Source organism: Oryzias latipes, chromosome 10, assembly GCF_002234675.1.
Source record: "Oryzias latipes chromosome 10, ASM223467v1".
Lineage (NCBI taxonomy): Eukaryota > Metazoa > Chordata > Actinopteri > Beloniformes > Adrianichthyidae > Oryzias > Oryzias latipes.
The window spans coordinates 17,626,455-17,645,452 of record NC_019868.2 but is presented as its reverse complement, the minus strand read 5'-3'; the positions used below and the strand labels follow the sequence as shown (position 1 = coordinate 17,645,452).

Genomic DNA, 18,998 nt, shown 5'->3' with positions numbered 1-18,998 from the left:
AAAGTTTTATATTGTTGTAGACTTTGTATGTTATCTATTTAAAATTCCTGATCTCTACGGCCTTACGCTTTTATGTAACATTAAATGAAATTTAGTTTTTCAATTTGAACATGACACTTTTATAACCCTTGTGCTATCCTAGGCACTTTAACATTGGGAGTTGGGTCATCTAGACCCCACAAGACAGTGTGCTGAACCTTTTTTCTTCAATGATTTGTGATCCTCACTGGTGTCCATGGATTACATGAAATCTTTCCACCTTTATCCACCTTTGTCATGGTAGGGAGAACATGTCAATGCAAGGGGGGGGGGGGGGTCATAGGATAGCACAAGGGATATATATGCTGCACAACCGTGTCTAGTTGTTGTTCAGAGGCTCTCATAGGACATAATTGAATTTATATGTATAGATTTAACCCTTGTGCTATCTTAGATGACCCCACCCTTACTTTGACGTGTTATTTCTACCATGACAAAGATGGATAAAGGTGGAAAGATTTCATGTAATCCATGGACACCAGTGAGGTTCACAAATCATTGAAGAAAAAAGGTTCAGCGCACTGTCTAGTGGGTCTAGATGACCCAACTCCCAACGTTAAAGTGCCTAGGATAGCACAAGGGTTAAAAACACCAATATTTTCATGTTTATTTTTGACAGGAAGATAAATAAAAATGATAAAGATGCACCTAAGTCATAATGACTGAAAATGGGATGTTTGACTTAGGTTTCTTGCTTTTTTAATTTAAGTAAATCTGTTGCAGCAGTTGGATTTGATTTGACACAACGTGTATTTTATTTTGAAAGGAACTCGGATGTGCTGTTATTCAAAGAAAAAATATCCGACTTTTGAAACTCAATTATTGTGAACATTTAAAAACAAAGGAATTACTTTAAACACTGAGTATTTTCTGAAATGTTCAGTGGGTCAGTAAGACCAAATGGCCCTCTTAAGGTCAAAGAAGCAGACCCCAGGTACAGTTGAATGTGTTTGCCTAAAAACAATACTTTTTAGTTTAAGAGGCATAAAACCCGACAAGCATCCGGTTATTTAGGAAAATAAAGATAACGGAGTTAGAAGAAAAGCTTTTATATTAATCTGATTGTTTATGAGCTTGACACGGGGGCGCGCTTTGGTATCGGTGCTCGTTCGCGATCGGAGATCCCCCTTACCCCACTCCCTCCTCTTCGGTGAAACCCCCGCACGCAGCGTGACGTAGCCGACTTTTCCTCAGCAGCATGGCGGATGCGGAGATGACCGCAGAGCTGGGTCAGTCCGCGGACGGCGGCCCGCCTCTGCTGGACTACCGGCGGCCGACCCGCCTCTACTGCCGGAACGGCGGACATCACCTGCAGATCCCGCCCGACGGGACGGTGCGGGGCGAGCGGGATGAGCGGGACGCTCACAGTAAGACCGCAGGCCGCAGCATGACGCAGTCACTTCCGCAGGTGTGTCGGGCTGACTGGACCCGCAGAGGTTTAAACGCCGTGCGGGGAACGAACCCATGAGCAAGCGTGGGTATTTGTTGCTGGCATGCTGGGAGTGGGAGGGGGGACTGTTAAAGCTTCACCAAAAGTTACTCAAAAAAAGTATTACAATTAGTTAAAAATCCCAATAAACTTATTTTAAAATCTGTTGGACAAGTTTGAGAAATTGCAAAAATACTCGTTAGTGCCTTTTTGGGAATCTCCTAAAATTTCTAGTTTCCCTAAAGGGGTTACCTCCGACAAACTCCAGTCACAAACACAAACATCTATCTTTTATGATCTGATAAATGTTTACAAGCCAATTTAATCTGGTTTATCAAATTTTGCTAATTTTGTTCCTAAAACAAGGCTAAGTTTCTTTTAGAAAACCCTCAACATTTTCAGTACATGCCACTCCCACTACCGTGCTTCACAGTGGTGATGGGATTTGTTTGATATTTGGTGCAGATTTTCCATTATACATCAGTGAAAACAAGTTAGATCTGTACAGAAGATATATATATATATATATATATATATATATATATATATATATATATATATATATATATATATACATATATATATATATATATATATATATATATATATATATATATATATATATATATATATATATATATATATATATATATTAAAAAAGCCCCTCTCACCCTCGGGTGGTTTCTCCTCCAAGCTCGGGTCCTCTACCAGAGGCCTGGGAGCTTGAGGGTCCTGCAGTATCTTAGCTGTTCCTAGCACTGCGCTTTTCTGGACTGAGAGGTCTGAGGTCTTTCCAGGTATCTGTTGTAGCCACTCCTCCAGCTTGGGGGTTACTGCCCCGAGTGCTCCAATTACCACAGGCACCACTGTCACCTTCACTTTCCAGGCTTTCTCCAGTTCTTCTCTGAGTCCCTGGTATTTCTCCAGTTTCTCATGTTCCTTCTTCCTGATGTTCCCATCGCTTGGCACTGCCACATCCACCACAACGGCTTTCCTCTGTTCTTTATCCACCACTACAATGTCTGGTTGGTTTGCCATTACCATCCTATCAGTCTGGATCTGGAAGTCCCACAGGATCTTTGCCCTCTCATTCTCTACCACCTTAGGAGGTGTTTCCCATTTTGACCTTGGGGTTTCCAGTTCATATTCTGCAGACATGTTCCTGTATATTATTCAAGCCACTTGATTGTGATGCTCCATGTATGCTTTCCCTGCCAGCATCTTACATCCTGCAGTTATGTGCTGGATTGTTTCAGGCGCCTCTTTGCACAGCCTACACCTTGGGTCTTGTCTGGTGTGGTAGATCTGAGCCTCTATCGCTCTGGTGCTCAGGGCTTGTTCCTGAGCTGCAAGGATGAGCGCTTCAGTACTGTCCTGTAGGCCAGCCCTCTCTAGCCATTGGTAGGACTTCTTGATATCAGCCACTTCAGTTATGGTCCGGTGGTACATCCCATGCAGGGGTTTGTCCTCCCATGAGGATCTGTCCTCCAGCACTGTATCCTCTGCTCTCCATTGCCTGAGACATTCACTGAGCACACTGTCATTTGGGGCCTTGAGCTTGATGTACTCATGCATCTTGGATGTTTCATCCTGGATAGTGGCTTCTATGCTCACTAGTCCTCGGCCTCCTTCCTTGCAGCTAGCATACAGTCTCAGGGTGCTGGATTTGGGATGGAACCCTCCATGCATGGTGAGGAGCTTTCATGTCTTAACATCCGTGGTCTGTATCTCTTCCTTTGGCCATCTTATTATTCCTGAAGGGTATCTGATCACTGGCAGTGCGTAGCTGTTTATTGTCCGGGTCTTATTTTTGCCATTGAGCTGGCTTCTCAGGACTTGCCTCACTCGTTGGAGGTATTTAGCTGTTGCAGCTTTCTTTGTTGCCTGCTCCAGGTTGCCATTTGCCTGCGGAATTCCAAGGTACTTCCAACTGTCCTCGATGTCTGCTACTGTTCCTTCTGGGAGTGAGACCCCTCCTGTGTGGACTACCTTGCCTCTCTTTGTCACCATCCGGCTGCATTTCTCGAGCCCGAATGACATCCCAATGTCAGTACTGTAGATCCTGGTGGTGTGGATCAGGGAGTCAATGTCCCATATCATCATCATCATCATCATCATTGACTCCCTGATTTTTTTTATATATATATATATATATATATATATATATATATATATATATATATATATATATATATATATATATGTGTGTGTGTGTGTGTGTGTATGTATATATGTGTGTGTGTATGTATTCTTGCACATCTACAATATTTTGAAAGTTAACAGACTCAGGGATGGCTTCTAAGAACATAAGAACAAAAGAGAAACAGATCTTGACAGTTACCAAATTACGAAAAATATAATTTACCGTAAGGAGTTCCTTTAAAAACTCAATTACATTTTATGACTCTAAGCAGCTTTTTAAGAAGGTCTGAAGGGCTGCACGGTGGCGCAGTGGTTAGCGCTCTTGCCTCACAGCAAGAAGACCCCTGGTTCAAGTCCTGGCTGGGGGACATGAAAAATACATCAATTGGGGACCTTTCTGTGTGGAGTTTGCATGTTCTCCCCGTGTATGCGTGGGTTCTCTCCAGGATCTCCGGCTTCCTCCCACTGTTCAAAAACATGCTTCATAGGTTAATTGGCAACTCTAAATTGTCCATAGGTGTGAGTGTGAGAGTGCATGGGTGTGTGATTGTGGACATTCTACCCTGCGACAGACTGGCGACCAGTCCAGGGTGTCCCCTGCCTACGCCCAAGTAGCCGGGATAGGCTCCGGCAGCCCCGTGAAAGGGACAAAGCGGTACAGAAAATGAATGAATGAATGAAGTGTCTGCTGCTAGAACTCTGTGTGCCATTGACCTGCTCTCTAATCTGAGCTGCTGTTAACCTGCCAATTCTGAGGCTGGTGACTCGGATGGACTTATCCTCCACAGCAGAGGTGACTCTTGGTCTTCCTTTCCTCGGGTGGTCCGCATGTGAGGCAGTTTCTTTGTAGCGCTTGATGGTTTTCGTGACTGCACTTGGGGACACCTTTTCCCAATTTTTCGGACTGACTGACCTTCATTTCTTAAAGTAATGATGGCCACTTGTTTTTCTGGATCTAGCTGCTTTTTTTCTTGCCATAATACAAATTCTAACAGTCTATTCAGTAGGACTATCAGCTGTTTATCCACCTGACTTCTGCACGACACAACTGATGGTCCCAACCCCATTTATAAGGCAAGAAATCACACTTATGAAACCGGACAGGGCACACCTGTGAAGTGAAAAATATTTCAGGTGACCACCACTTGAAGCTCATCAAGAGAATGCCAAGAGTGTTCAAAGCAGTAATAAAAACAAAAGGTGGCTGCTTGGAAGAACCTTCAATATGACATATTTACAGTTGTTTCACAATTTTTTTATGTATATAATTCCACATGTGTTAATTCACCATTTTGATGCCTTCAGTGTGAATATACAATTTTCATGGTAATGAAAATAAAGAAAACTCTTTGAATGGGAATGTGTGTCCAAACTTTTGGTCTGTACTGTATGTCTTCGTCTGAGCTGGCATCTGGCTCAAAACTGTGCAGCTGGACAGCTCAAGTATTGCTCACCATTTTTGTTGCTCCGCTAATGTTAGGTCAGGGTTGTGAGGGGCTGTAAGCTGGTGGGAGAGAGTGTAAACAAAGGAATGATGGGAAATCAGTGGTGGCTACTTCTCCACCAACAGTCAACTCGCTCTGCAGAAACTATGTCCTTGAAAAGGACACAGGGGTTTGGATTTTGGCTAAATGCTGTATCATTAAAAGAGCACTGCATGGAAGCACTTCAAATAGATCAAAAGGGGATTAGAGTGGGACTTTGAAACCTTAAAAAGTAGGATTTCTGGAGGTGTGCTTTGAAGCAATAATTAGTAAATATCATAATCCAAATAATTCCACCTAAATTTTGTTAAATTAATAATGACATGGCATTTTTAAAGAAATCTAGGGTTTAATTGGGGGCATACTAAAAGCAAATTATTAGCTTTAAAAGTTTTTCAATTACTCTTTAAGACAGGTTCATAAAAATGTGACTTTTTTTTTTGGATAATGTCTCCTTAGATTTGTTATATTTAAAAACCCAAACAGAACAGATGTTAGACGTCTTTGTGTGGTAATCTGATATTATAATCTGTGGTCTGTTTGGCGGGTTTCATTGCTTCTAACCAGTTTGTCCTCTCAGTCGTTTTAAAGCTGAAGGCTGTGGACAGAGGTGTCGTCATCATCCAAGGAACTGAATCCCAGCGATACTTGGCCATGAATGATGAAGGACGGCTGTACAGTTCCGTGAGTATTCAAAGCCCACTCTCTTCAAACTCTGTCGTTTGTAAATCCACATGTTTTGTGTTTTTCTTTCAGCCTGCAGTAACTGATGAGTGTTTCTTTCTGGAGAACCTGGAGGAGAATTTCTACAACACATACCGAGCACAGAAATATCAGGACAACAACTGGTTTGTAGGCCTTAAAAAGAACGGGAAGCCTAAGCTGGGTCCGAGAACCCACATCGGACAGAAGGCGGTCTTCTTTCTTCCCAGACAGCTAGAAGACAAGTCCGACTGAACTTCTGTTAAAATACTCAGCCGGGTCAGGAGAGATGGATCTAATCCAGAACCGGGTTCTGTCCAGCTCAAATTAGTTTAAACTATAAGATATAAGGACTAGGACACTAATAATGAACAAAATAGTGACATTTTTTGTTTATCCATATAATCGTTTATGAAGAAAAAGTGAAGGAAAAGGATCAATGTAATCAACAGATTAAGAAATTTAGAGATTAATAGTAAATAATTTATTCTTGATGAGATTATAATATATTTTGTGAACACTAACGCAGAAAAGTAGCTTCGGAGTATCTTAAAGCCATAAATTCCCTGGCCTTTTCTGTCATATATGCAATACTCAGATCATAATATCGCAGTATAAAAATGTATATATATCATTGACTGAATATAGAAATGCCCAAACCTGCCTGATAACAGAAAAACAAGTCATTTCCATACTTGGGTGCTCCAGTCGGGGGATGAATTCTTTCCACCACGCTGGAGGCTTTTCAGTTCTGTTTGCTTTAAAAGCAGCAGGTTCTCTTCAGACACTGTGCAAGAAAAGGTTTAAGGTTGGTCGCTTGGAATTGAAAGAGGCCCAACCGCATTTCATCAAGGTCTTCTTGAAGTGATCACACTGAAAATGTTAGTGAAATTCCTGATACTCAAAAATGAGGAGAAACTCACAGCTGTCTAGAGAGAAAAGATCAGTTTAGGAACCACAGAGTTACCTAAAGTACCAATCAAAGAAGATCATTTGAAAGGCTTAGTCTTACTTTTATAGCAGAGTGTCACACAATTAAATGTACGGTAGTTTTTTACCAGTCAATGAAAAGAGGAAAAACCATTTTTTGTTTTAGATTTTTCTCGGCTACTCTAAAACCTTCATTTTTTTTAATTTTACTTCACTGGTGGGATTGTGTTTGTATTATTCGTAATTTCAGCAACCACATTTTGACAGAGTATAACACTGTTTTTATCCATTGTGATAAAATGGGATGGCAGCTTTAGTTTGCAGGAAAATGATTTTTAGAATTCTTTCACATCTTCTATTTTTCTCCACATGTAAATATCTGGGTCTCTGGATTATTTAGGCTGCTTTTGCTTCTCAATCCAAATTTTTTTTTTAAAGTCTTTATTTTGAAATATTTATTTTTAAATATTAAATGTGTTTGATGATTTAAATCTTGAGACAAAATAGGAAAAATAAATGAAGTAAATCCTTTGCAGTACTGTAGCTATAAATAACAGATTTATGTTGCCGTGTTTGGTTTGTTAACTGATAGATTTCTATTTTTACAGCATTAGATGGATCAGTGTTGTGGTGCTTTATTAACCTGTAAAGCAGAAATGAAAACTCTTAGTGTGGCATGTGGGATGTTTATATTATCTCAGGACAGCACTGGGATCAATAGCACTGCAATAAACAACAGACAACCAAGAGGCGCATTTAAATTTGACATTTATTTAATACTAAACATTTTATGTACAGTTTCATATCCATAAAATCCAACGATGCTGCTCGACATCACATGGAAACAAGCAGAACTGATATGAAGTCAAGCTGAAGCAGAAGTAAGAAAATGGTGAGAATAAACAGTTTGGGGGGTTTTCAATCGTCATTTTTTAAGTTATTTTAAGCATTTACTATCCACAATACCAATTTTTTCCAACACCTGGAGGAATTGCTTTTGGGAGAATAATGCCATGATAAAAAATATAAGCTATTTTGATTTAAATGGAGCAAAGATGTTTTCCATCTAGGCAGATTTCAAAGGAAAATTGAACCGTTCTGGATTTGAGTCTGGAAATGAGAGCTAACCTGGTAAACTCAGCTGAGAATACAAGGAGGATCTGCTTGTAGCCTCTTTAGGTTTGTCTACTTATACCTGATTTTATGACAAAATATGAAAAGTCCTTTTTGTCACAAAGTTTAATCAAATGCTGCTTTTGTATTGTGCATCAAGTTCCATTAACATAATCTATTAACTAAAAACCAGAGAAGAAGAAAAAACACTGTCCCCTTGTGGCTTTAAAATGACTGACACCCTTTGGAGCAGAGGGAGTTTTTCCTCAGCAGCTTTGCCTTGTGGATATCATTTGAATCTAAAAAACCGCAGAGTCGTTGAACCAAAATGTGTTGCATGCTATGGAGTTTCTACAGTGCTTCACTAATTTATATCTATGGCTTCAAGTGTCGCCAACATGAAACTCTTCCTAGTTATTGACCTCAAGAGCAGAAGCATGCTACCACCCAATGATATAAGGCATTACGTTACATACAGAGGCAACATTTGCCACTAATGAGTACAAGATAGGTGATATTACATTTAGCCAGGGTTTCAATAATAAAGGTGGAAAAGAGCAGAGGTGATATCTATATATCTCCTGATTTCTGTCGTCTTCATCTGATTGGGTTCTGAATGATTTTTTTCATATCCCACGTGAAACGGGAGCGTGTCCTCTACCAGGCTGCATCTGTCATGGAGGGGGAGGGAGAGATTTTCACAAATTACACTTTCTGTTAAGTACAACTGGACTTTTTCATTTGTAAACGTGTTCAGATTTGGTTATAAAAAAAAGCCATTTTGAGGACAAAAAGCTGCAATTTGTGAGTAAAATGTAATGCAGACTTAAAAAGACAGACGAGCACCGCAAGCCTCTAACAGAAAGGGGCATTTATGAGAGCTGCATGCCAAGTAAGGGGGCAACAATACCTGAATTTTTTTTTTTTGTCATTTATTACAGCTGGGAAAAATTCATCCTGTTTGCAGTGACAGGACCAATCAAGCTGATTTGATGCTTTCATTCAAAATTATTGACTGAAAATAAATGTATTTAGCCATAAATTAGTCAGTATTCAAAACCGTAACTGTCATAGAACTAATAATTGGCTGGTTATATAAATGACACTCATCAACGATGAGGGAAACTCTAGTAGAGCTCTCCACTGAATGATTACGGTGATTTCTTCACGTCAGAGTAATGTGTGCAGCATTGTGGTTTTTGCTCACATGATCCCCATGACTGATGAGCACAGCTTACCTCTAGTAGATAAAAAGTACCCTTGTTCTGGGAAGGGTGCCGTAAGCGGGATCGACCAGTTTACGCACTCTGGAGTAGTTCACAAAACCTCGGATGAACAGCATGAAGCCTGCAAGAGAAAAGGTCAGTTTCAACAAGAGGAACTGCAGATCCAATCACGCCGACGGCGGGTACTGATGCTCGTCGAGCATCTGTCTGGAACCACTACAGTAACTGCTATATTCAGGAGGCAATTTTCATTTATAAAAAGACAATAGCAGGGTGGCAAACTTAAAAATAGTATCAGAATCTTTAGAGCGGTGCCTGCTTTTCCAGCTGCTCCAATCACTGCTGATGAACCCGATCAGGTGATTCAGGTGAGGTTTTGATCGACAGACAAACGCCTGATCCGGGTAATCAGCAGCAGGTAGAAAATGGATGTTTGAGAAACCAAGGATGTCGAGGATTAAAACCCTCCAGAACATGTGTGAAACAGCGCAGTGATTTCCTAATAAACAACAAAACAACCGTTTGGTTTCAACTGTACTAGAGAGCATAATAATTTACGTAGAGGTTAATGGCCGACAAAGTGTGCATTGTCAGAAATTAATGCACGCCTAATGCATAGTTCGAAGGCCATTCACCTGCTAATACCATGGTCACTTACAAAAATATATAGTCAATCAGTATTTAGTACTTTATTCTAAGTATTTTTTCGGTTCGGATCACTTTTTGTGCAAAAGCGGACTATTAGCCGGCTCATGTGCAGCGGCAAAGGAAAGTGATATACATGCTGGTCGACACGATGGGTTGAATAAAACATCAGTTCAGAGAGAAAGTTCCCCTCTTACCGCTTGTTTTTGTCCAGATGATGAAGCTAAAGTTTGTTTTAAAAAGGCCAGCGCAGTGAGACAAAAAATTGAAGCTATGAAACAGAACTTCTTTTTTAGGCGTGCATCATCACTGTGCATTATCACTTTTTAATCCACACCCAGCAGCCAATCAGAATTGAGAATTCACCCCGGCAATGGTATAATACAATATAAATGCAATAGAAAAATAACATCTCACTCACCCAGAGCCAGGAAGACCCACCACAACCAGTACTGCCCATCAAAATAACCCGGGAAATAGGTAGAAAACTGCAAACAGAAGACCTCAATTCATGTCAACGGACTCCAAAACTCCACCGGGACGTCAGTTAAACTACAGCAGCACGGTTATGGAACCGCCCCTTACCCTGACGATGAGAACCCATTTGATGAGGGACAAGCCAAAGCCTGAGATGGCTCCATACCGACCAGCAGCGGACGTGGTCAAGCAGAACGACAGAAAGAAACCGATCCAGTTGAAGAGGAATGCCACTGGTAACAGAAAAAACATTTTTCAACATTAAAAAGGGAGAAGAAGAAAAAGGGTAGAGAGACTTTTTAAAGTTTTTCATACTCCGTTTTAGTTTTGCTTGAGGAAGTGACTTTTATGCAAGACTTATAAAGAAGATGCACATAAAAAAAGGTTTGTGTCTTCAAATCATAGCATTCTTGATCTATTCTTCAAAAAAAATAAAAAAATAAAGGGATTATATCCATTGGATCTACAGATTCTTGTGTTTTCCGTCACTTCCTACTTAAAACGCTGAAAGTTGCCTTTTCAGCGAGTTTTCAGGAAGGAAAAAAAACAGGTCAGCACCCTCAGCTAGAAAATAGCATCTGTGGTCGTCCTGGATTTGTCTGGATACATTTACCAGTAAAGTACTTTTGTGCCTATAAGGGTTAGACTAAAAGAGATTGATATTTGAAGATTAAAAAAGATCTTAGTATTAGACTTTAGCAGAATCAGATTAACATGCTACTAATTTGATTAGTTTCATGTTTGATAGAAATCAAAACTGCATAAAAAAAAAAAAAAACCCAGGGCTCCAGACTAACTTTTTTCACTAGGACCACTGTGGCCCCCAACTGAAAATTTTAGGGGCACAACCAGAAAATTTAGGGGCGCATACCGTAAATCAACATTCTAACCAATTCTACTAATTTCCACTGTATTACTAATAAATGCTTTAATAATAGATGCAGAAATTAAAATGTGCTGTTTCAAATTCAGTGTCACATTTTAATCTGCACTTTTGAAGATGCAGCAACAAGGTAAGCTGACAGCACCGTCGCTGTCATGACAGTACAAATAGTAAAAAAAAATACCATGCATTTAGAATTAAAAAAAAGTTTTAAGTAACAAAGTGATTACCGTAGTAACCTTTCGGTCATTTCACAGTTACAAACAATACTTAAATGTATGTAAACATTAGGGGATGGAAAATTCATGTTGGCGACACCAAATAGGTGCAGCCAAGATGCACAATAAGCATGTTTGAGATCACCCAGATGGACGCAACGCTGCACAGATCACCTGGTGTGAGACATATTTTTGTTTTTGCTCCAACATCACCTGTCAATCATCACAAAAATATCACGAGAAAGGGGTGGGAGCAAGGCGCCAACCTACACGAACACAGCTGGAAATTTAGTACTGAACTGACTGAAAGCTGCCCTACAGACTACAAAACAATGCATTATGGGACATGTGTCCTGATGGGTTTTTGTAGTTCAGTGATCAATTAAAATAATTTAATATGCCAACTGATTAAAAAAAGGCTACATACATTACAAAACATTAAAATAATTATAAAAGATATAATATCACAAATCACAGATCATACTAAGGGGAAGAGGCATATTAAAAGTAAATTGAATGTTAAGGACTACAACTTCCTGTTCTCCTTAAGTCTTGCTGCAGCTTCGCCTCCCCCCCCCCCCCCCCCCCCGGTCACCCCAACTATCCAGGCGCGGCGCTGGTTCATCTTAGACACGTCTATCGTTGCATTTTCCCCACATGTTTTAAATGTGATTAAGACTAAATCGTGTTGTCGCTCACACGTGTTTAATGTTAGAGCCCCGTTAGCTGTCACGCATGCAGGTGTGGGCCATTTATGCTCCTCAGCTGACCATCTCCCGCGGAAGCGGTGTGCTGCCGTTCGTGCATGAGAACCGTGGTTTGCTTCGCGAGTTTGAGACCCCTGCTGTACACTCTGGCACTGTTACACCGGCTGCAGGTCGGAAGAACAAATCAATAGTTCGCTTATTCATAGCTCAGACGCACATATCAGGTTGTGATGATATTTGTCTCCGTTTCCTTCCCACAGATGTTTACGCGCGCTCGATTATCTCTAGGCCCCTCCCCCTCCACGCATTTAGCCACTTACAGTGACCTTCCTTATTCTTCTCACACGCAGTGGCCGCCTCACAGACGGGCATCACGCGGTCTGTGCTCGCGTTTCATGAGTATGTATGCGAGTGTGTGTGTTTGCGTGCGTGTGCGCTCGCGTCTCATTGATTATTACATTGATCATTGACGTGCCCCTTCCATGTTTAATGTATAAAAAATACGGAGGGTGGGGGAGGCAAATTTACTGGTAGCACATGTGCGACTGGATGTAAAATTCAGTCGCACACTCTCAAATTTTGGTCGCAAAATGCGACCATTTAGTCGCAGTCTGGAGCCCTGCAACCTCCATGTTCTTTGCTACCATGAGAAAGAAGCTATGCAATGAAGCTGAAACGAGTTACAGGTACATAATTAACATATTGATTTACCACAGCTGTTATCCAAACACCTTCTAGCCAATGGCATACTTAAAAAAAAAAGGTTCTTACTGAAAAAGGTAAGCATGAAAATGCCATCATTTCCTATGCGCAGCTGGTCAGCATCTTCAAAGTCATCTCTGGCCACAAAGTCTTCCTCCTGCAGGGCGATAAAGATGCATCTACTGAGAAAACAGACTGCATCTACTGAGACCAAGTCAATGTATTTACAAAGAGAAACCTAAGTTACCGAGACTCTCCCAGTGACCAGAGGGACGGCGTCCTCTGCTTTGCTCCTCTCCGCTTCATCATAGGAAGGTAAGGTGGTGGCAACGTTGTATGGTGGAGGATTTGGAAATCTTCCACCATCTTCCTTGTTTTCAAAGAAAGCTGTGGGTGTGAAGAGCACACACACTGAACATCCAAGTGCGTTTCATTTCACTTAAACAGGAAATATGCCTAAAAGCACAAGGGACTATGAATAAAGTCATCCTCTGACATTTACCTTTAACTCCACAAACTATTACTGAACAGGTTTAAGCACAAAAAGGATTTATTTACCTTTCTGTGCAACGAGTTAGACATGAACCATTGATGTCATCGTCTTTAATAATAATGTTCTACTGAGGCTGTAGGAGGATGTACACATTTTAAAGCAGTTCTTTCTCTTTCTGATTTATTAAAAGGCAATTTTATATAAACTCACAAAAAACAAGTAAAAACACAAAATACCTTTTTAAACAGAAATTTATTTTTTTAAATATCTTTTCATTTTTGTGTAAATGTTGAAGACTGATGTGATCTCAACATTGATAGATTTCACACAAAAATAAACATTTATGTTTATTTGGTATGATACAACCTTTTTTTCAATGGGTCTGTTGGTCACTTGACCTTTTAATTATGTTTCTTTTATTTTGTTATTACTTGTTTTGTTTTTATGAGATGGGACTTTGAATTTGTCCTTCAATACAGACTATAAGAAAGCAGCTGCTTCAGTTCAAAAGCTGACTTGGCATAAGGAAGTGAGGACAATAACCACGTCTGAATGGTTCGATCGATGACCTAAATGATTAAGCCTCTAAAAAAGGACCGGCAGAGACAGCTGAAGAGGTCACATTTTCCACAATGAGAGCGATTGGATAATGTTGCAGCAAAACAGCATCAGTACAGTCATTTGTATTAAAGTGTCTCGAATTGAAATCAAATAAATACAATTAAAACTTGTATTTTATGATCGTTCATATTAGTACTCAGTGTGAAGCCTGATTTCTGCCATTAGTAAATATTTTTTAGACCAATTAGGTGAAATTAAATAATATGAATGTTTTAACTCACAACTTAAATTACTTGAAGCTACAATAAATAAATAAACACACATGAAAACCACCAGCAGCAGCATTACAGAAAGCACAAGCCATATGAAGTCGCTGTGGTGAAGGGCTTACAGCAGATACACAAAAGCAGATGCCGAGACACTAACAGCAGCAGCTCAGATCCGCCCTTTCCTCCTGGACTCGCTCCAGGGTGCAACCATTGATGCAATATGTTGAACTATGTTCTCTGAAGAAGCCAGGTTAGAAACATGAAACCCCACTGGCACTCAGGCTACTCTGCTAAACAACGCACTGTCCGTGGCTAGCATTTTAGGACAAGCCATTAGAGCTCATCTGCAGATAATGAGGCAGTGAATCGCATTTGAGTTGTGGAGACACCACGGGCAAAACTGCAGAATCAAACTGTCATTTCTGTCTTGTTTTACATATTTTCAGATGAGTATAGAGGATTTGTCTTTGTTTTTCTTAGAGCACAGTTTTGGATGCAAACCTCATGAGGCCATAAAAGCTGACATTAACATACCTAAGTAATGAATTCTCCTGTGGGAGCCACCCCTGCAGAAAAACACTGCAGGCTGAGGCAAGAATTGTCTTGTCCAATAATAATATACGCACACAGGTATTGTGTAAAAAGCTGCGACTACAAAAGATTGTTTTATTTTTTACGTTTTAGCTGTTTTTCATTGGAAAACTTTCATTTTGTTTGATTGGGATTAGCGGGTTTTATCACAGTAACTTTGAGGTTTAGCTAATCCGGACAATCATTTCACAATCGTGGCCTTGCTGACCTGCATTTGCCGCAGCAATGCTGCTGTAGGGTGGTGGTGCATCCGGGGCAGGAGTCTCCTGGGAAGGCTGGGGTGGCTCCTCCTCATTCACCAGCTTTTAAATGGAGAATTGTTTAAAATAAACTTGTTGCATCCTCTTTAAACACTCTACAAATATAGTATTTTATGCAATAAAAGTTATAGGATTAATCAAGTATAGTAAAAGAAATGACAGAAACTTATTTTAGCACTTTTTAAGCAATCATATTGTTTAAAAAATGCCAGCCATCTATTACAAGTATATAAGTATTCTAAGGCAAGGCAAGGCAAGGCAAGTTTATTTGTATAGCACAATTCGTACACAAAGTAATTCAAGGTGCTTCACAAAACAGAAAAATGCATTAAAATCACAATACATCATAGAAATAATCAACATAAAATTTACTTTAAAAGAAAAGAAAGAAAAAAAAAAAGATTTAAAAAGAAAGGAAGGAAAGAAAGGTGCAGATAGGACCTTTCAGTCATATACACGGCTAAATCCCCCCCCCCCCCCTTCAGATACTTCCTAACATACAGGAGACCTCAACTCTAAGCAAAAACGACAACTTAAAATACACTTTATACTGCAAATAATGCATGCAAACATTACATTCTGCTCAATAAATAATTAATAATCTAAGAATATGTATTCTGATGTGATCAAAGGTAAATCTGGAATAACGGTGAAATGGAATGAATGCATTTGCTTGGGGGAAAAGTGAAACTAAAATTGTTCTCATTTAACCTGTCACACAGGTTCTAGACTTTATTACAGCAAATGTGCAAATGACTGACATGATGACATCCCTCCCTACACCACAATATTAAAGGACACGTTTTAGCTCTGGAACGAAAAAGTCACTGAATAAATCGCAGCTCCTTTAGTTGTGTGCTGTCAGGCTGGCGGCCCTCTAAAGTTGATATTCGAGCTACTAGTGAGCTCGACACGTAGCAATTTGTCCGGCAAACTCACAACTGGTACGAATCGAATGTTTATAGCTTGACACATTACATCAAAAATTCAGTGCAACATATTTACACGTCCTTGTACCGGGAAATCGTGGGCAAGTTGGTGTAAACCAGCTAAGGACATGTCGGGCCCACCCATAAACAAATGTCGGCGGGCTAGTGTTTGCTAACCAGACGTTAGCCACCTCGTCTCTTAGCCAGCAACCTGTTACCTACCTCCTGATATCTGACGTTGCTGTTTGGTTCCGCCATCATGAAACAGGAACTAAAAGTTTTTAAAAAGGTTCGTCCTTCGATTTCAGTCGTGAATTTGACGAGACTTAAAGTAATATCACCAACGAAGCGGATGTCTGCTATTCGGCCATCTCCTTCCTTCTCTTTCTATTTGCTCGAGTAGACCTCTGGTGGTACGTTCAGGAGCCGTCGACGACTTCAGTTAAATACCTCAAAACTTAATCGAATCATATTTTCAATTATGTACTTCACTTTAAATTAACGAAAGTAATTATATTTCATTGTATTCAACGAATCATTAAAAACTACGTAAACCAGTAATTACAATATTTGTCTGGGGTATTTTAATACTTTCGTCTCTTGAACGTCTGTAGCCTTTTACTTTCTAGTATTTGAAAGTCCATTTGAGAAATTATAGGCAATGTTGAAAATATTTCATTGCAAATAATCAATTTTAATATTCATGTATGTATATTCTGAAGTCAAATACCTATATAAGCAATGAGTTATATCACTAGAGGAGACATCACGTGATTCCTCATGGGAGGAGAGCACCGCCATCTTGGTGAGGTCAAGTTACTGCTGCAGTCAATGCATGTGAACACATTTTTTGCATAATACCAGTTCATTGTTTGGGTTTCAACTGCCAAAATCAGAGAACTGAGTCCATGAAGGAGGAAGGTATATCATTTCACAGGTAAGTACTATATTTTTTTTCTTTTGATGCTGCAGGGGCTTCATTAATCATATCATGCATGATGCTGCAGGGCTATTATCAACATGCTGCATGATGAACGTATAATATGCTGTCGACATAAATGTACATTTTATTTTGCTAAACTTGTATACAGCATACTAGGCTATTATAGTAATATAGATTTATACATTTCTGACTCAGTGACTGAACTTTTCTTGCAGGTTTCCAATGGATTCAGACTGAAGGAAAAAGTGAATCTTAGCAATAAAAAGAGCTAACCCAGATGGATCACTGTGGTACCAACTAGCAATACAGTCTGGATATGTTCAAAACATTTGTGGAAACACATTTAGATAAGATGCCAGACTGTTTGCTTGAAACCCGGCACCATAACATCTGTGTTACACAAATTGATCACTCACATGAATTAGTATAAATCTATTGTTTTTCTTTGTTGTTGTTGTTTTTTTTAGGGTAAATCTATTGTTCACTTTTGGACTTCTTTTGAATATTTTACTATTATTATTATTAATATTTATAGACTTATTATTTATTATTTATTGACTTATTATTTGTGTTGTTATTATTTATTGACTTATTATTTATGTATTGTTATTATTTATTGTTTGTATTGACTTTCTATTGATTTATTATTATTATTATTATTATTATTATAGACTTATTGTTGGGTTTTTCTAAATAATTTAAATTACATGTCAAAGAGGTCTAAAACTCCTAAATGTTTACAAATTATTTTATTTTAATTCTTAATAATTTTTTTATTTGTAAGAAGTCCTGCAACACTGCATTTTCATTAAAGTCTGAGCTTTTAAGGCTGACTGTTTCTCTTCTTTAACAACAACAAATGATGTATCTATATATATATATTATATATATAAATATAATATATTTACATATATGTATAAATATTTATAAATGTAAAAATTTATATAGTATATAAAAGCTACTTATGGGCATTGTCGACCTCACCAAGATGGCGTCGCGCTCCGCCACCGTCGACCAGGCTTCTAAAACGGGCGTGTCTCCTCTAGTGATATAACTCATTGTATATAAAAGTCTCTTATAGTGCCAGCATATGGAAACTTAATTCATTTTAAAAGTCATCTTTTAATCCAAAAAAAATTCAAAGCGAACTGAAAGGCAACATGATTTACTCTGTGTTCTTGCGAGATTTCTTTGTAAATGGATGTTATGTTTTTTTGTGTGTTATGTTGTTTCTTTTCTTCTTAATACTTGGAGTTGGATTCATTTATTCTTTATGTTATATATATATTATATATATATATATATCTTCTTTCTCTTTGGGCTTTTCCCATCAGGGGTCGCCACAGCGAATCATCCTTTTCCACCTCACTCTATCATGGACATCTTCTACCCTAACATTAGCCAACTTCATGTCCTCTGTTAAGACATCCATGTATCTCCTCTTTGGCCGTCCTCTTGCCCTCCTGCCAGGCAGCTCCATCTCCAACATCCTTCTACCAATATATCCACTATCCCTCCTCTGAACATGTCCAAACCATCTCAGTCTGGCTTCTCTGACTTTGTCGCCAACACAGGCAACATGAGCCGTCCCTCTGATGTACTCGTTCCTTATCCTGTCTAACCTGGTCACTCCTAAGGAGAACCTCAACATCTTCATCTCCGCTACCTCCATCTCAGCCTCTTGTCTCTGTCTCACTGCTACCGTCTCTAACCCATAGAGCAGAGCTGGTCTCACCACTGTCTTGTACACCTTTCCTTTGAGTCTTGCTGGCACTCTTCTGTCACACAACACTCCTGACACTTTCCTCCACCCGCTCCAACCTGCCTGCACTCGCCTCTTCACCTCTTTTCCACACTCCCCATCACACTGAACTGTTGACCCCAAGTACTTAAACTCCTGCACCTTCTTCACCTCAGCCCCCTGTAACCTAACGCTTCTACCTTGATCCCTCTCGTTCAGACACATGTATTCTGTCTTACTACGACTGACCTTCATGCCTCTTCTTTCCAGAGCAAACCTCCACCTCTCTAGCTGTTCCTCCACCTGCTCTCTACTCTCACTGCAAATTACAATGTCATCCGCAAACATCATTGTCCAGGGAGATTCCTGTCTTACCTCGTCTGTCAGCCTGTCCATCAGCATAGCAAACAAAAAAGGACTCAAAGCTGATCCTTGGTGTAGTCCCACCTCCACCTTGAACTCCTCTGTCTGACCTACAGCACATCTCACCACCGTCATACTTCTCTCATACATG

At 39.6% G+C, this 18,998-nt stretch overlaps 2 protein-coding genes across 2 annotated transcripts; one reads left to right on the top strand and one right to left on the bottom strand.

Annotated features, from left to right (window-relative positions):
* Positions 1-1,147: 1,147 nt before the first annotated feature.
* On the top strand, positions 1,148-7,473 carry LOC101161650 (putative fibroblast growth factor 1). The gene is made up of 3 exons (XM_004073494.4): positions 1,148-1,406; positions 5,675-5,778; positions 5,851-7,473. Exons 1-3 carry the CDS (start codon positions 1,238-1,240, stop codon positions 6,049-6,051), a joined length of 474 nt encoding a protein of 157 aa, XP_004073542.1. The 5' UTR covers positions 1,148-1,237; the 3' UTR covers positions 6,052-7,473.
* Positions 7,474-7,477: 4 nt separating this feature from the next.
* LOC101167301 (NEDD4 family-interacting protein 1-like) lies at positions 7,478-16,214 on the bottom strand. The gene is made up of 8 exons (XM_004073343.3): positions 16,023-16,214; positions 14,820-14,913; positions 12,945-13,084; positions 12,767-12,854; positions 10,296-10,420; positions 10,132-10,198; positions 9,078-9,186; positions 7,478-8,510 (listed from the first exon to the last, which is right to left on the bottom strand). Exons 1-7 carry the CDS (start codon positions 16,059-16,061, stop codon positions 9,080-9,082), a joined length of 660 nt encoding a protein of 219 aa, XP_004073391.1. The 5' UTR covers positions 16,062-16,214; the 3' UTR covers positions 7,478-8,510; positions 9,078-9,079.
* Between the last annotated feature and the right edge of the window lie 2,784 nt (positions 16,215-18,998).